The sequence below is a fragment of the Centroberyx gerrardi genome, chromosome 19, assembly GCF_048128805.1.
Source record: "Centroberyx gerrardi isolate f3 chromosome 19, fCenGer3.hap1.cur.20231027, whole genome shotgun sequence".
NCBI lineage: Eukaryota > Metazoa > Chordata > Actinopteri > Beryciformes > Berycidae > Centroberyx > Centroberyx gerrardi.
In genome coordinates this window covers 1,923,069-1,937,972 of record NC_136015.1, presented here as the reverse complement: position 1 = coordinate 1,937,972, position 14,904 = coordinate 1,923,069, and the positions used below count along the sequence as shown (strand labels likewise).

General features: G+C 40.7%; 1 protein-coding gene across 4 annotated transcripts in view; it reads left to right on the top strand.

Annotated features, from left to right (window-relative positions):
• Nucleotides 1-14,023, top strand: part of gatad2b (GATA zinc finger domain containing 2B) — a 48,534-nt gene extending 34,511 nt beyond the window's left edge. The window contains exons 4-12 of one of the 4 annotated variants that reach the window (XM_078290284.1): nt 319-450; nt 1,232-1,360; nt 5,114-5,284; nt 6,213-6,579; nt 7,582-7,784; nt 9,099-9,209; nt 9,916-10,002; nt 13,547-13,757; nt 13,887-14,023. In XM_078290284.1, coding sequence (XP_078146410.1) covers nt 319-450; nt 1,232-1,360; nt 5,114-5,284; nt 6,213-6,579; nt 7,582-7,784; nt 9,099-9,209; nt 9,916-10,002; nt 13,547-13,757; nt 13,887-14,023 — 1,548 coding nt within the window. Of the gene's footprint in view, nt 1-318; nt 451-1,231; nt 1,361-5,113; nt 5,285-6,191; nt 6,580-7,581; nt 7,785-9,098; nt 9,210-9,915; nt 10,003-13,546; nt 13,758-13,886 lie in introns of all 4 variants that reach the window. The other 3 variants (XM_078290283.1, XM_071895396.2, XM_078290285.1) reach the window with 3 other exon arrangements.
• Nucleotides 14,024-14,904: the final 881 nt, after the last annotated feature.

Below are 14,904 nucleotides of genomic sequence, written 5' to 3'. Positions count from 1 at the left end.
TGTTACTATCGCCGTCGCCACCTGCACGCATAACCCAACAACTGAATGGAACAAGTTCACACCCCTTCTCTTGGGGTTGTCAAAAGGCATTCTGGGAAATGTGCATGAGGCAGGTTGAGGGAAAGTGGATACAACAAAAAATGACAGTAAATTACAACACAAAAAATAACTCCTGGAATACACCGAACCTCATAAATTGATGATTTATAACTGTAAGAGGATCCAAGGGTGGCGCTTCCTTTAAATGAATACTGGACACACAATTTTCTTGTTGCACAATGGTGTGTTGATCAAAACCCTTATTTTTCTGTCTTCCAGGGGAAGACGGGCGAGGAGAGGCAGCAGATGATCAAAGCTCTGAGGGAGGAGCTTCGCCTGGAGGAGGCTCGCCTGGTGCTGCTGAAGAAGCTGAGGCAGAGTCAGATGCAGAAGGAGAACGTGGTGCAGAAGGTCAGACCTGCCGCTAACACCAGCTTTACCACAGCTACAGCAAGTATTACCATGACCAATAGACAGGGAAATCATAATATGTACAATAACCAGTTCAACCTCATGGTCAGTACAAGAGTCGCAACAACAACAACAACAACAATTTCTTGGCTACACTAGGCTAGGACGATATCCCAAATTTTATATTGCAATACTGTCCCACCAAAATATCACGATACAAGATATTATTATTATTATTTTTAGTTTATTTGATTTTTTTCAGTGGTTTTTTTCCCAGGTGTTTTGGGGGGGTATTTTATCAAATTTCTAGGCTATAATAATAATAAGAAGTATTATTATTATTATTATTATTATTATTATTATTATTAACAGCCTAGAAATTTGATCTTACTATTCAAGCACTGGAGGAAACACTCACCATTTGGTGTAATTTGGTGTAATGTTTCAGTTCAAGTATGATTATTTTTGTATTTTTAATAGCCTACCACTGGTAAATTATAGGTTTATAAGTTTAAAAGCGGGAAATGTTGTGGGAAATATTGCAATATTCATGAAATATTGCGATATTCAATATTAACGAATATTGGCCCAAGCCGAGGCTACACCGCTGCTCTTTTGTAAAACAACAAGGGTTACAAGAACAGATATCAGGAGTTACAGAATAAATTCTGAATTGGAAAAAATTGAATTGTGATGTATTTCATATGTTTTGTTTTTTTTACACACAGCCCTAGTCAGTAGTATTTTTTATTTTTATTCTTTTTTTTAAAAATGTTTGCAGGTACCGGTGGTCCAGAACGCCGCCTCCTCTGTGCAGCCACCTCCCATCCACAGCTCTCAAGGCCTGGGCAAACTACCAGTCCGGCCTGGCCTGCATACCCCGGAGCCCCAGAACCTCCGCACCGCACAGGTCTGTGTCTGTGTGTATATGTGTGTGTGTGTGTGTGTGTGTGTGTGTGTATGTTCTTGTACTTTTATCCTTTTGAGTAAGAGTTTGAATTTTAGACCTTCAAACTGAGGACATTTTGTTCAGGATTAAGACTTTGTTTTAGGATTAAGATTAGAATTGGGATTAGGTTATGGTTAATTTAGGATTAGGAATTTGGTTAAGGTTAGGGTGCAAAAGGGTTATGGTTAGTTTAGGGTTAGGATTTGGTTAGAATTATGGTTAGGGAATCAATGTAGTCAGTAGAAGGTCCTCACAAGTATAGTGAGACAAGTGTGTGTGTGTGTGTGTGTGTGTGTGTTAGGGCTGCAGCTAACGATTATTTTGATAATCGATTATTCTGCTGATTATTACAATGATTAATCAATATTCTACCAATTATTCTGATGAATAATCAATTATTCTGGTGATTGTCATTTATGCTTATTATTTGTAATCAATAATCATTTATTTAGATTTAATTGTGTTTATTTTTTATATAACAAAAGTGCTAAAATAATTTTTTTTCACTGTCTGATTATGAGGTCCAGGATTGGCTCTGAACAAATAATGGCAAATAATGAACAAACAATTAAATTTTAATTGTAGCTTAATTTTTTATTACAACGAAATGGTTAAAATACATTTTTATTTCCACTGTTTAATAGTCATATGCTGTCGACAAAATGAGAGGAAATTTTTTTTTAAAAGTTTCACCTTTATTGGTAGGATTCTCACTTTCTTTAAAAGTTATTTTTCCTCAATTATTTTCTGTACATTTTTTAGAGTATATAGTATCAAAGGGGCCCTAGAACTGTTTCTGCCCAAGGCCCCCAAAACTCATGCTCCGCCACTGTTATATTTATGATGGGCATGCAGAGCAGAGGAGGATCCAGGAGGATTACAGAAACATTAAATCAGACTAAATCATGTTATCAGACAGACCAGACTGCTTTTCTCTTAAATCAGTCATGGAAAATGAGAACCTGCAGGTCTTTGTTTAGTTTCAAGAAGAATAAGTTTAGACAGAGAAAAGCAGCGCTGTGGCTTCACTCCGCTGTATAATGTCAGTATTGACCGCCATTTGAATGTGGCTCACATTACAGGTGCATTTTTAATAGGGATGGAACCATATGCTTATATCACAATGCGATTCAATACGCGATATGGGCTTCACGATTCAATACAACCACGATACGATGTAATAAATAAAAATTCAATGACAACAAAGTCTGACAGAATTATGTTTATTTCTGAGCCACAAATCTTTCTAGCGATGGCATTGTCTTGCTAGAATGTAAACAACAATTTAAAAATGTCATAACAAAGTGTAAATAATATCATTTGGATCGAGATAATATCGCGATTCATTTTCACGATGCATATCGTCACATTTTTGTATTGCGATGTATTGAATTTCGATATATCGTCCCATCCCTAGCTTTGCAAGATGAATTGGTGATAAGAATAAAGCTTTAACTTTTTTTTGTTATGATGATCAGCAAAAAAGTTTTTCTTGCTTCACTGTATTCATAGCACATTCAGTTCTATATTTTTCCTTCCAGTCTTTAGTCATTGCGGTCAAACAATCTTCAGGTGAGACCAGGCGAGTAGGTTAAATAGACTGGACAGGCTGCCTGGCCAATAATACAATAATACAATAATACTATTCCACAATTGGAATTATTGTTGACAATTTTTTTTTTTTTATTGTGGATCTTGTCGATAACATAGAATAATCGTTTCAGCCCGTGTGTGTATGCCCCCGCATATGTGAGTGTTTCTTTGTGTAAACCTTTGTTCTTGGGTGACCCCCACCCCCACACCTTTTTGAGATGGTATTAAATGTTCTTTAGATGTTTATATTCATGGCTGTGTGTGTGTGTGTGTGTGAGCTGAAGGGCTGTACGTATGTGTCTCCTTTCTTTTCCTCCGCTGACTCGGCTGAGCATTGTTCTCAACGCCTCTTATTCAATTATTTTGTTGTTGTTGAAATGTTATTTTCAAAAATATTATATTGATGAAAAACATCGCCACTCGAAAGAGGCACATCAGCACTGCCGCAGCCCATCACGGATGTCCGATAACATCGTACATCTGCACAACCCTTGTGTATATTGATGTGGACATGATGTGGAAAGGTCTGATCAGCTTCTTTTGTATGCTGGGATCATGTTTTTCTGTCTGGTTTGGTGTCCGTTCCCTCGCCAAGGAGCTACCGCCCTCTACTGTCGAAAACTTGAATAACATCTATCTAGACCAGTGATTCTCAACCTTTTTCATATCAAGGACCCCTAACTTAGTCAACATTGGGGCCACAGACACCCATTTGATGAGATTTTGTCTCTCGGACCCAAATCTGTGAATATTTTTATTGTTATATATGATTTTGTTCAGAATTCCATGACTATCTGTATTGTAGGTAGAGAGATAACAGTGAAACTATGATCAAAATGGTCATTCTTCTACATTCTCTAATTGTGTTAACTTTTTGTAAATTAAATAATGCTGAAGTTTAACAATTCATCAATTTGCTGGGGACCCCCTGGAACCCCCTCAAGGACCCCCGGTGTTCCCCGGACCCCACGTTGAGAACCACTGACCTAGACAACACTGGCTACATTTACATGCACGGAGAATTCCCTCTGTAACCAGGAGGGGAATATTCTGTGAACTGGTTTACTCATGGCAGCAGGGAGACTCAAACCACAGGGTATCAAAGGTTCATGTGGACAAATTCACCCAACCTTAACCACAGTATTGGCAATATTATTTCGGTATGGAAACGTAGCCACTGTGCATTGGCAGGCTAGAAGTTGGAACTCTTCACTCCCCTCATTAGCAATTCCCTCATTAGGCTGCCATTCAGAGTCGGTGCACATAAGTCATGCATTTACGCCCTTCAGCCAAAACAAAAACGACGTGAGACAAGATCCTCATATTCTGACGCGGGCACGTAGCTCTCAGTTGGGGTGGTGCAGGGGAGAATATTAAAATTTTTAGGTACACCTATTATTTACAGACTATTGAGTGTCAAATTATTTTGTTGTTAAATTGACTGTAAAAATGACACATTTTACAGCTTCGTTTTTCATTATTATTATTAGTAGTAGTAGTATTAACATAATATGAATCATGCTGATAATATATTATAATGTTTGTCATTTTAACTTATTGTTTAATTATTATGATTATTGTTATTATAATAATAATATAATGGTGTACTTTTGAAGCATTGGGTATGATAGCCTTTTATTAATTGCCATATTATATGGACTTAGATCATTGCATTGTTCATTCATTAGCCCTATAACAGGCTAATCTGTGTTTTTAATTAATCAATATTCAATGTCAAGTGCTATAATATGGAAATGGCTTAAGCTCTACGAGGTTGCATATATTGAATACAGTATTAGCTTGGCTAAATAGAATGAAGTTGTTGAAGCTGCTGTCTTTTAGGTGCATTGATTGCAATCCTAATCAGTTAAATAAAGAGAGCTAGTTATTAAGTAGGCCTACACAAATCTAACCAGCTACATAAATGACTGAATGAGACATGAATGAATATATTTTCTTTATTAGTCTAACTATACCTCCTCTTAAAAAAATGCTTGACAATGACATATCCAAAATGTAAAAATTACACACGCACACTTACCTCAACTCTGAATGAATGAACTCTGAGCCTTATCCTTCCTATCTTCCCTTTTTAATCTCTCTTGGTTTTTCTCTCTCCAGGGTCACACAGTCATCAGGTCAGCAGCCAATGCCAACCTGCCGCCCATGCTGATGTCCCAGAGGGTGATAGCACCCAACCCTGCCCAGCTGCAGGGCCAGCGAGTGTCCTCCAAACCCGGCATGGCCCGCACCAGCTCCGGCAGCATGGCTAACGCCGTCGGCTACCAGCAGGTACGGTGCCCACCAAGCCTAGCAATCTCTGGCAAGTTCTGAAGCAGAACATTGGCCATTTTTAAAAATATATATGTTTTTGTAAGATACTATGTCTTGACTGAGGACTAAGTATTGTTTCTGTTTCATCCAAACAAAAATTACTCAACAAGGTTGCATGTAGTAAATCCAGTGACCCTGGACAGTTAGGACAGCTAGATTGTAAGAATGAAAGAAATGAATTCTGTTGTAGTGTTTTTCCTTTAAAGCTGCACTAGGTAATGTGGTACATTAGTGGCCCCAGTTGACCCCATTTTTAAACCTATGCCCAACCCTAACCTGGCCCTATTTCTAACATTAACCCCAAACCTAAACTAACCCTAGTCCAGACATTGTTTATCAATGGACTAGTCTTCACACAATTATGCGTATCATTTGAAACTCTGTAGACGTTTTAGTGATGCATTATAGTCAGTTGTTTAGTATCAACATATAAACAAATAAATTGTGACCCCAGAATTTAGTTTGGGTAAATATGGTGAATCTACAGCATCTCAATTCGGGGGATGGGACGCTCTTCTCTGTTGCATCCCCACTTTGTGATTTAGACTGATAAGACAGCTGCATTTTTACATTAAAATCTTGCCTAGTGCAGCTTTAAAGGACAATTCCAGCAGAGAGTATGAGCTTACGTGATTGGTGCTTTTGCTCATTTCCTGCATTCCCTTAGTGTTTTGCATCACCGTAGATCGTTGCAGCCCCAATGCGTGATTTAGGCTGATAAAAGGTGTTTTTTTATTTCCATAAAAATCTTGCCTGGTGCAGCTTTAAGTTAGAATATGGTTAAAGCTCCTGCATATTACAGAATACAAGCCAGTAATCCTGACAATACAGCTGTTGGCTCTGACACATCTTTGCTACGCAATAGCGACTGTTGTTCTCTCTGCAGGCCACCAGCCAGCAGGTGGCAGCGTCCCAGCGCTCGGGCTCCAGCGCCATGTACATGAACCTGGCCCACATGCAGGCGGCGGCGGCGGGCGGCGGGGTGGCGGGCGGCCTGGGTGGAGCCTCGGCGGTGAGCCCGTCCACCATGTCCAGCACGGCCGGCGGCGGGGTGAGCTCCATGGCCGACCAGGCCAGCAGCCAGGCGGCGGCCAAGCTGGCCCTGAGGAAGCAGCTGGAGAAAACCCTCCTGGAAATCCCGCCTCCCAAACCTCCCGCCCCACTCCTCCACTTCCTGCCCTCAGCCGCAAACAGCGAGTTCATCTACATGGTGGGCCTGGAGGAGGTGGTGCAGAGCGTCATCGACAGCCAGGGTGAGCAGCAGACACACGGAGGGAAGAGAGATTAGTAGATTGGATTGGATGAGTAGATTCGATATCGCGGGAGATATCGCAATATTTACGAAATATCACGATATTCAATAATATTGAATATCGGCCCAAGCCTATTTCTGACAATGTCATAAATATGTAAAACTAAAGCACATAAGCGTGACCTAAAGAGGAGTTACATAGGCGGTCCCCTTCCAGTGTGAGTGAGTTTGAACTCTTCTGCAAAGTACGTGGGAGACAATTCCTGTATCCAGATGTGCTACGTTTGTAGAGATTAATTCAAATGGTCTTACTGCTGTTATCAAAGTAAAAGGTGCTTCTGCTGAGTATTAACAAGGGTGGCACACTTACCTAATTTCCCTAAGAGATCATTGAAGTTTCATTAAAGTTTAATTAGTTTAGCGTAACCAAGGTGTTTTAGTTTTCCATTTCAAGACATAGTCAGAAATCAGTTTTACCTTGATTTTGATGGTCACTATATCCAAGAGAAAGGGAAAAACATCTGATGTAATGGGTTTTCATTTCAGGCCTCAAGGCAAAAACCTTGAGAATATTTGAAAAGGTGTGTAAACTATTGAAATCCACTGTATTCACACAGTGGCCAGTTTATAAGCACCACCGCACTGCGTATTAAAATGATGTTCCTACAGAGCAGCATTTCTTGAAGATGTGTAGTGATTTGTAAGAATTGCTGAAATAGTTGGTGAATTTAATCCTGTGCATATCTGCCATGCAAGGAGGTTCTATATTAACATGTCTGTAATTTCTTATTCTAGACATGTGATTTCTATCAAATTATAAAATTGTGACAAATTATAAAATTGACCTTGTACAATTGTACCCGGGGCTCCGGTGATTGGTGTTACAGGGTAATTCATTAATTACATGAGGTCCGACATAATACTATAATAGGGCTTAAGATATTTAAAGGGAACTGGCGGTCAAAACAGTATTATTGGCTGATGCGGAGTCCTCTCTCTCCAGGTAAACTCCGGGGGGCGCTGGCCCGCATGGAGCCCTTCTTCTGCGCCCAGTGCAGAACTGACTTCACCCCCCACTGGAAGCAGGAGAAGAGTGGGCGGATCCTCTGTGAGCAGTGCATGACCTCCAATCAGAAGAAGGCTCTGAAGGCGGAGCACACCAACAGGCTGAAGAACGCCTTTGTTAAGGCTCTGCAGCAAGAGCAGGTCAGCATGGTTCCGTCGCTGAATGTCACGAGGGCCGTTCAACATGTTTGACTACATTTTCTGTACATAGTGGTATTCTGGCTTTATATTTCTCAGGTCAGGAGAGGTGGTGGTGTTCGGGACACTGACTTTGTATCTAAGCACAGCAATTCTGTTGAAATTACTTATTACAATTTGTAGTTATCTTGGGGCGTCCTGGTGGCTCAGTGGTCTAAGGCACATCCTGGGTTTGAATCCGGCAAAGGACCTTTGTCACATGTCATCCCCTTCTCTCTCCCAGTCTTTTAAACTGTCTAATGAGCGCGAAAATCCCCCAAAATAATCCAAAATGTATTATGCAGTCTACTACTGTATATGCTATGTTGCTGGTATTATACCGCGATACATAGCTAGGCTATACATTTTGAAATATTTTACAGCACACCTTAGCTATGTTATATAAAGCTCTAAAGTTCTGTTGTTTACTAGCTTGTCCAGTTTTTACCTTTTTCTGGATGAAAAGATAATTCATGAAGATGCATGTGAGTGGGTTACAGTTAACAGAATAGTTCACCCCAAAATGAAAATCCACTCATTATCTACTCGCCTCCATGTCAGTGGAAACATTGAAGATTATTTGATAACCCAACACACAGCATGTTAGCCCCCACAGTTCCATCTCAGCCTTCTCCCAAACTATTGAAGTTAACAGGGGCATCTTTTTACAGCTCCAACAAAAGCAGAAAATGTCCCTCAAATTTCTCCAAACAGCTTGTGCAACATAATCCAAGTGTTTTGTAGCTAAACTGCTAGTGTATTCAAGTACTTGCGGTCAGAAGCTAAATAATAGGATCAACAATATAATCGATAATTATGCATCAACTGTAATGAACTGCAATTAAGTGCTGTACACCTTTGGGGCCAGTAGAGGGCAGGCCATGCTAACAATTATCTATAATATTATGATATTATTTCTAGTTATTTTATTATTTTATCATTTTAAATGGTGACTTACAAAAGTCATAACAGTACACTTAACACTTAACAGTTTTTAATTGTATTGATTCTACTTGTCTATTTTATGTGGCGAGAGAAGCACTACAATATTTGTTTTCTAAATGGTGTGTGTGAGGTTAATTGTTATGTCAAGAAAAGAATTTGCGAAGTACATGGCCTTTTTATTTAAGATTAAGATAAACAGGATGTTTTCAGATGTTTTCAAACCCACCATGAGCTACTAAGAGTACCAAGCCTGCCCTTGTTAAAATAATGTGAATGGCATGTGTAACACTGACCAGAAATACGTGTCTATCCCTGATTGTGTTTCCATATCAGGAGATTGAACAGAGGCTGCAGCAGCAGGCGGCCCTGTCCCCCAGCTCGGCCCCGCCCGGCCCCAACGCCACCAAGACCGACACTATGATCCGACACCATGCCCTCCGCCAGGTACGCCGCAGCATATATGCAAAACGCATGCAATTTGAAAGTTGTGTTTTTTGCAGGCTTAGAAAGGTTTAGCAAGTTTCCTCAGTTGTGTTTAACATCAAGCTTGGCTGCTAGGTCTCGTCACTTGCGAAGAAAAACAAATTTCCTGACTCAAGTCTCAAGTGATGTACATAACATTTCCTGATAAACATTGTTCATGTAACTTTTGTTCTTTGTCATGGAGTAGTCTTGAATGTGACAGGTAGTTATGTGTTGAAAAATCTACTCATATCAAACACCCTGACGACCTCTTCCACTGTAGCTCACCTGAATATTAAATCATTCTTGTGTATGTGGAAATAATCAGCCATGTAAAATGTCATAAAAAGCAGGAAAAGCATTTTTTATTTAGGTTTGATTGACAGGCACATGAGTCAATTAAAAGAAGCACATTTCTTTTCCTTTCTTTTTCTAATGCTGGTTGGTTGGAATGGGTAGCAGCAGAGTTTTGGATTGGTGAAAAAGTCATGCGACTCAAAGGCGGGGGGTTTTGAATGTGTGAGTTAGCCTGTTATAAAAGAGGGTGAAGGACGCGCTGGATTGGCCTGCACTAACAAACTTTTGTCTGCTAATGAAGATTGCCCCTACCTGCCTGTTTTGCTGATTGCCAGACTTGTTGTTTTGTTTGGTGTCTCAACCTACAATACAAAAAAAAAACCCCGAACAGACGATTATTCCTCAGAAGAACAGAAGGAGCTGGTCGCTCATGGTGGAGCATGCTTGTGCTGGTACTGCTAAGCTGACATCGGAAGTGGTGAGCTCTGTCTTGTACACTCTTCCTCCAACCAGCCCTTCCTTTTCTCTTGTCTTTCATCACATACATGAACATACATCCAGCACATAGGCTGCACGTTTTTTTTAAAGGGAGCTTTTAGAGTTGATCCCCTAGATAGCCATAGATAAGAATGGCGATGACGCGGCAAAAAGGCCACGCCTACAAAGTGTGGTACAAGTGTAAAACCCTATTCAGTTTCTATGAACAAAACAAAGCAACCACAGAAAATTTGCCCATAGAAATAGAGCGGGGTTATATCACTTCTACCACACTTTGTGGGCGAGACCCATCTGAAACATCAGGCCATTCTTCTGTATGGATATGCTTAGAAGGGTATCACTTCTTGGCATATGAGTAACTCTTAGCATTATTAGCTTATTAGCAAATTTCAATCATGTTACCATGTTATGTATCACTGTTAGCTTTTGTAACAATTGTTTTGTAGCACGTCAGTAATAGTTGTTGGTTGCAAATAATAGCCTTGAGGTTGGGTAATTTGTTATTTGCTAGTTAGGTCCACTTCACTTTAAGTTTTAAGCTGCATGTGTGCATGTGGGTGAATGTATCTACAGTAGCTTTAGTCGGTTTGTTAGCTGCTGGCAGCTAGGCTAATTTGTTGTAAGTTAACCTAGATGGTAACTGGCAGGTCAGCTATTTGTGTCATGATTTGAGCAGTATTTTGAGTAAGGTAATGCCTTTGTCCCTTTTGTATTTAGGTCCTAGTGATTAGTGTGTCAGCTCAAAATATTTGTGTAGCCTTAATGTGGAATCTTTTCCCTGTTATGCACTAATTTTGTTGTTAAGCTAGCTAAGATGGCAGTTTGATGCAGAGTTCTGTCAATGTAGACATTGATCCACAGGCCAGATATTCTTGAGGTCTGTGTGGAGATTCTACATTTGCCTGATCCTGAATGAGAGAGAGAAAGAGAACGACAAGAAAAAGAGAGTGACAAGCAAAAGCAAGAGAGAAGAACTTTGCTTTGAAGCAGGATAAGATAAAGCAGTTGAACAGCCAGCTGCAGCACAAGCATGAAACTCGCTTTGATATAGGTAGTTGCTGGAGATTGATTGCCAAGTTTAACCATGAGGTAGCGGGTTTGTTTCTGGATGCATCTGACAAAATTGCTCAAGAACTAGAGCGGCCTGAGGATAAATGGGCATTGCTTATTCAGAGTGTGTTGGATGGCAGGGCACAGGAGGCTTATGCAGCATTAGATGCTAATGAGAGCAGGGAATATGCTACTGTGAGGAAGGTGGTTTTTGCCGCTTTCCTCACAGTTGTTTCTTGCATTCACGTGATGGAGATAATCAATAGCCTACATCAAGCTAACGTTATCATTATGTTTCGGTAACAAATCGATAACAAATTTCACTCATAATCATCAGGCGTGAAAGGCAAACTGCATACCCAAAGATTTTTATTATTTTTTTTGCCTTTTTTTTCATATTGTGGTTGTTGATTGTTCAGAGCCACAACATAGTTCATACTCTTTTTCTGGCAAATGGTGAAAACTCACTCCTATTCTCTTCCCCCTTGCATCCTAGCATTCGCACAATACACAAAGATGGCATGTTTACCAACTAGGGACAGCTCAAGACTTGCAGTCCTTTTCAGTCCCTCTTTTCCTCAGAGTGGATCCAGGGTGAGGGGGTGGGATAAGGAGACAGGTTATCAAATTCAGCATCATTCTGTACTTGAAATGGCTTGGCTGCTCACCTTACTCACCATGGGCATCTCTTATGGCTGCTCACTATGGGTGTCCCTTGCAACAACTCTTCCAACGCTTCAGTAGATTACAGTAGCCATCCGAATTGACCAAAAGTACAGTAGCAGCGGCAAATATTCCCTTTAGGCTTGGGTGATATCCAAAATGTAATATTGCCATACTGTCCCGCCAAAATATCGCAATATACCATATTATCGCTGTCAGGTTTTTTTTTTCAGGATTCTTTTCATTGGTATTCTATTTTATTTCTTCAAATTTCGAGGGTCTTACTATTCAAGCATTGGAGGAAACAATGGCCATTTGGTGTCATTTGCTCATTCCTGCTATTTCCGGGAAAACGGGCTGATTGTGGAAAAGGGAACCCACTTGAAATAAAATGACCAACTTTTCACTACAGCTATGATTATTTGCTATCCTACCGCTAGTAGATTATAGGTTTCTAAGTATAAAAGCTTGCACAATTGTGATCTAAGCAACACATGGTGCGCCGGCCGGGTGGGGCGGGGATCAGTTTGGGGGATGAGGGGAATATCGCAGTAATGGTGGCGATATTCTGTAATATCTAATATCAGCCCAAGCCTAATTCCCTTTAAAGCTATTCTGTGTTCTGACTTCTCTCCCTTTTTAAGTTAACAGTTGATGCATGTGACCTTGAGGTGGGAGCGGTGTTGATGTAAGCTGAACCTGAATCACCATCAGAGGGCTTATTCTACTATAGAGATATAGGTGCTAGCTCCAGTTTTATCAGTTCAGCACTTTGAGGTCTATGTGTCAAGCAGTGGTGGTTATGTGATTGTCTATACCGATCACAACCCACTAACACTTCTAAGTTCAAAATGTCAAATCAGAGAGATGGAGATGGATGGAGCTTGATTTTGCAGCCTTATAACTTGGCATTAGTGCATTTGGCACGTAAGGAGATTTTATAGCGGACACACTGTCTAGAGGACAACAGTGGAGTTTGGGACACATTTATTGGCAGTGTCTTCATAAGTGCAACTCATGAGTCTGTAAACAGTCTGAAAAGTCTTAAAATTATCTGAATTTAAGGCCTTAAAAAGTATTGGTCTTCAAGAAACAAAGAAACCGCATTTTTGAAACCTTAATTTGATGTATTTCCTGTTGAAAACAGGATATTAGGGCGGGGCAGGACACAACATGGAGAGGGATCATTCAAAAGTGTAAACCAATGAGATATCAGTCAGGGAGAGAAAGGCAGTTTTATTTGATGGGAAGGGTGGGATTGTTCAAAAATCTGTGATGGATTTATTGGTTGGAATTTTTATGTACACCATGAGGTCACCACTAAAGATTTTCTGTTTTCCAGGAAGTAAAAGTAATGAGATTTTTAAAAAAAAATACATTAAAATATTTTTTGGTCTTTTTTTTTGGCATTAATTGTCAAATAGGTAGCTGGTGTGATAGTTTGAATGAGCTAAAAAGGCAAAAAAGTCATTTTTCATTCAAGTGTGACTTTAAATCCAGTTAATTAGATGACATTTTTTTCACCACATAATGATAGGTGTCTTTGTGCTGCAGGTCCACTCTTAGATTAATACAGATTCATTTTTATTTCAGACGACTATTTTCACTTTCTTTGTTTTTCATTGTAAATATGGTCTTATTTCATCCTAGGTTGCAATGAAAAGATCTAAAACTAACTTTCTTATACCTGCTGACATCCTGTGCAGTATGAAATTCAGTTTTCAGTGCATCAGCTGACCACCACTAGGTAGTAATTCCAATGCTGTGTGATTGTGCTGCTATAGCTTATGGCATGTCTGTACTGTCTCCAGGCTCCCCAGCCTCAGGCCTCCCTGCAGCGAGGTCTGTCCAGCTCGGCGCGAGGCGTCCTGTCCAATTTTGCCCAGGCCTCCCAGCTGTCCGTGGCCAGCAGCCTGATGGGAATGAGCAGTGCCAAGCGCTGTGCCAGCGGTGGTGGAGGAAGCAGCAGTAGCAGCAGTAGACTGCAGCATGATAGCCGCCGCCAGATCTACAATATCCCCGGTACCCAAAATATATACTGCATGGACTGATATATTTCTGACACAACTGTAAAGCCTCTATTATGTTTGGGCATGGTGATTGTTAAACATCTTTATACATCTCTTATTTGCTTCTCTCTCTGTCTTTCAGGGTTAAATATTGCCTATCTGAACCCAGCGGCGGTTGGAGCCCATAAGAGCTCCAGCTTAGCAGACCGGCAGAGGGAGTACCTGTTGGACATGATTCCTCCTCGCTCCATATCGCAGTCCATCACCGGACAGAAATGAGCCCCGCCCAGCCCTTTTGCCCCTCTGAAGCCACCCCATTCTACCCTCTTGCCCCCTCACTAAAGCACTCCCAGCTCAGCCAACACCCACCCCCACCCCACCCTCCCACCTCCCCCCATCGCATGCAGTGCCTGTCCGTGTGCCTACCTTAAACCAACCCATGAAAACCCACCAAGTCAGACAAACACACTAAACTGTCAGTGCATCTCAAATTTTCTTACTATAGCAAAAATTCTTTGTCAGCGTTGTTTAACAATTGTAATTCCCATTATTATTGCTGTTGGTAGCGCTATTATTATTACTACAACTACCTTTTTTGCTTCAGTTACTATTACTCATATTATGCTTTTTTGTTATGCTTAAGTAGTGTGTGTCCATTTTTTGTTTCTCTACCTTCACTCATATTTATTTTTGGGGAGGGAGGGCGAACTATTGCAGGGTCGCTTTATGCCGTGATCAGATAGGAGTCTTTTCTCCTGCTCAAACACAAAGCCAACTTGTCAACAATCTGATGAGGGTTGGCTAGCTAACCTGAAGTAACAAAGGGGATAATGTTGGTGAAGATAAAAATGGACAAGTTAGTGATTGCTCTGCTTGCTCTTGAAAAGGAGGATGAGGAGCCCACAGTTTAATCATCTCGTCCAAGAGCTCCACCTAGATAGAACCCGCTTCAAGGCCTATTTTCAAAGACGTAATGCGGCTAAAGTTGAGACATGTTCAACTTGGAGCCCAGGGCAGCGCCTCTAAACGCACTGCATCCAAAACGCCAGGTGCATAGTTTGGAGGAGACGCATGCCTGCCGCCACCAAACCATTGAAAATAACTGACAAAAGGCGCAGGTGTGTTCAAAAGAGCATCTTATGTGATCACAGCCTTAGAAA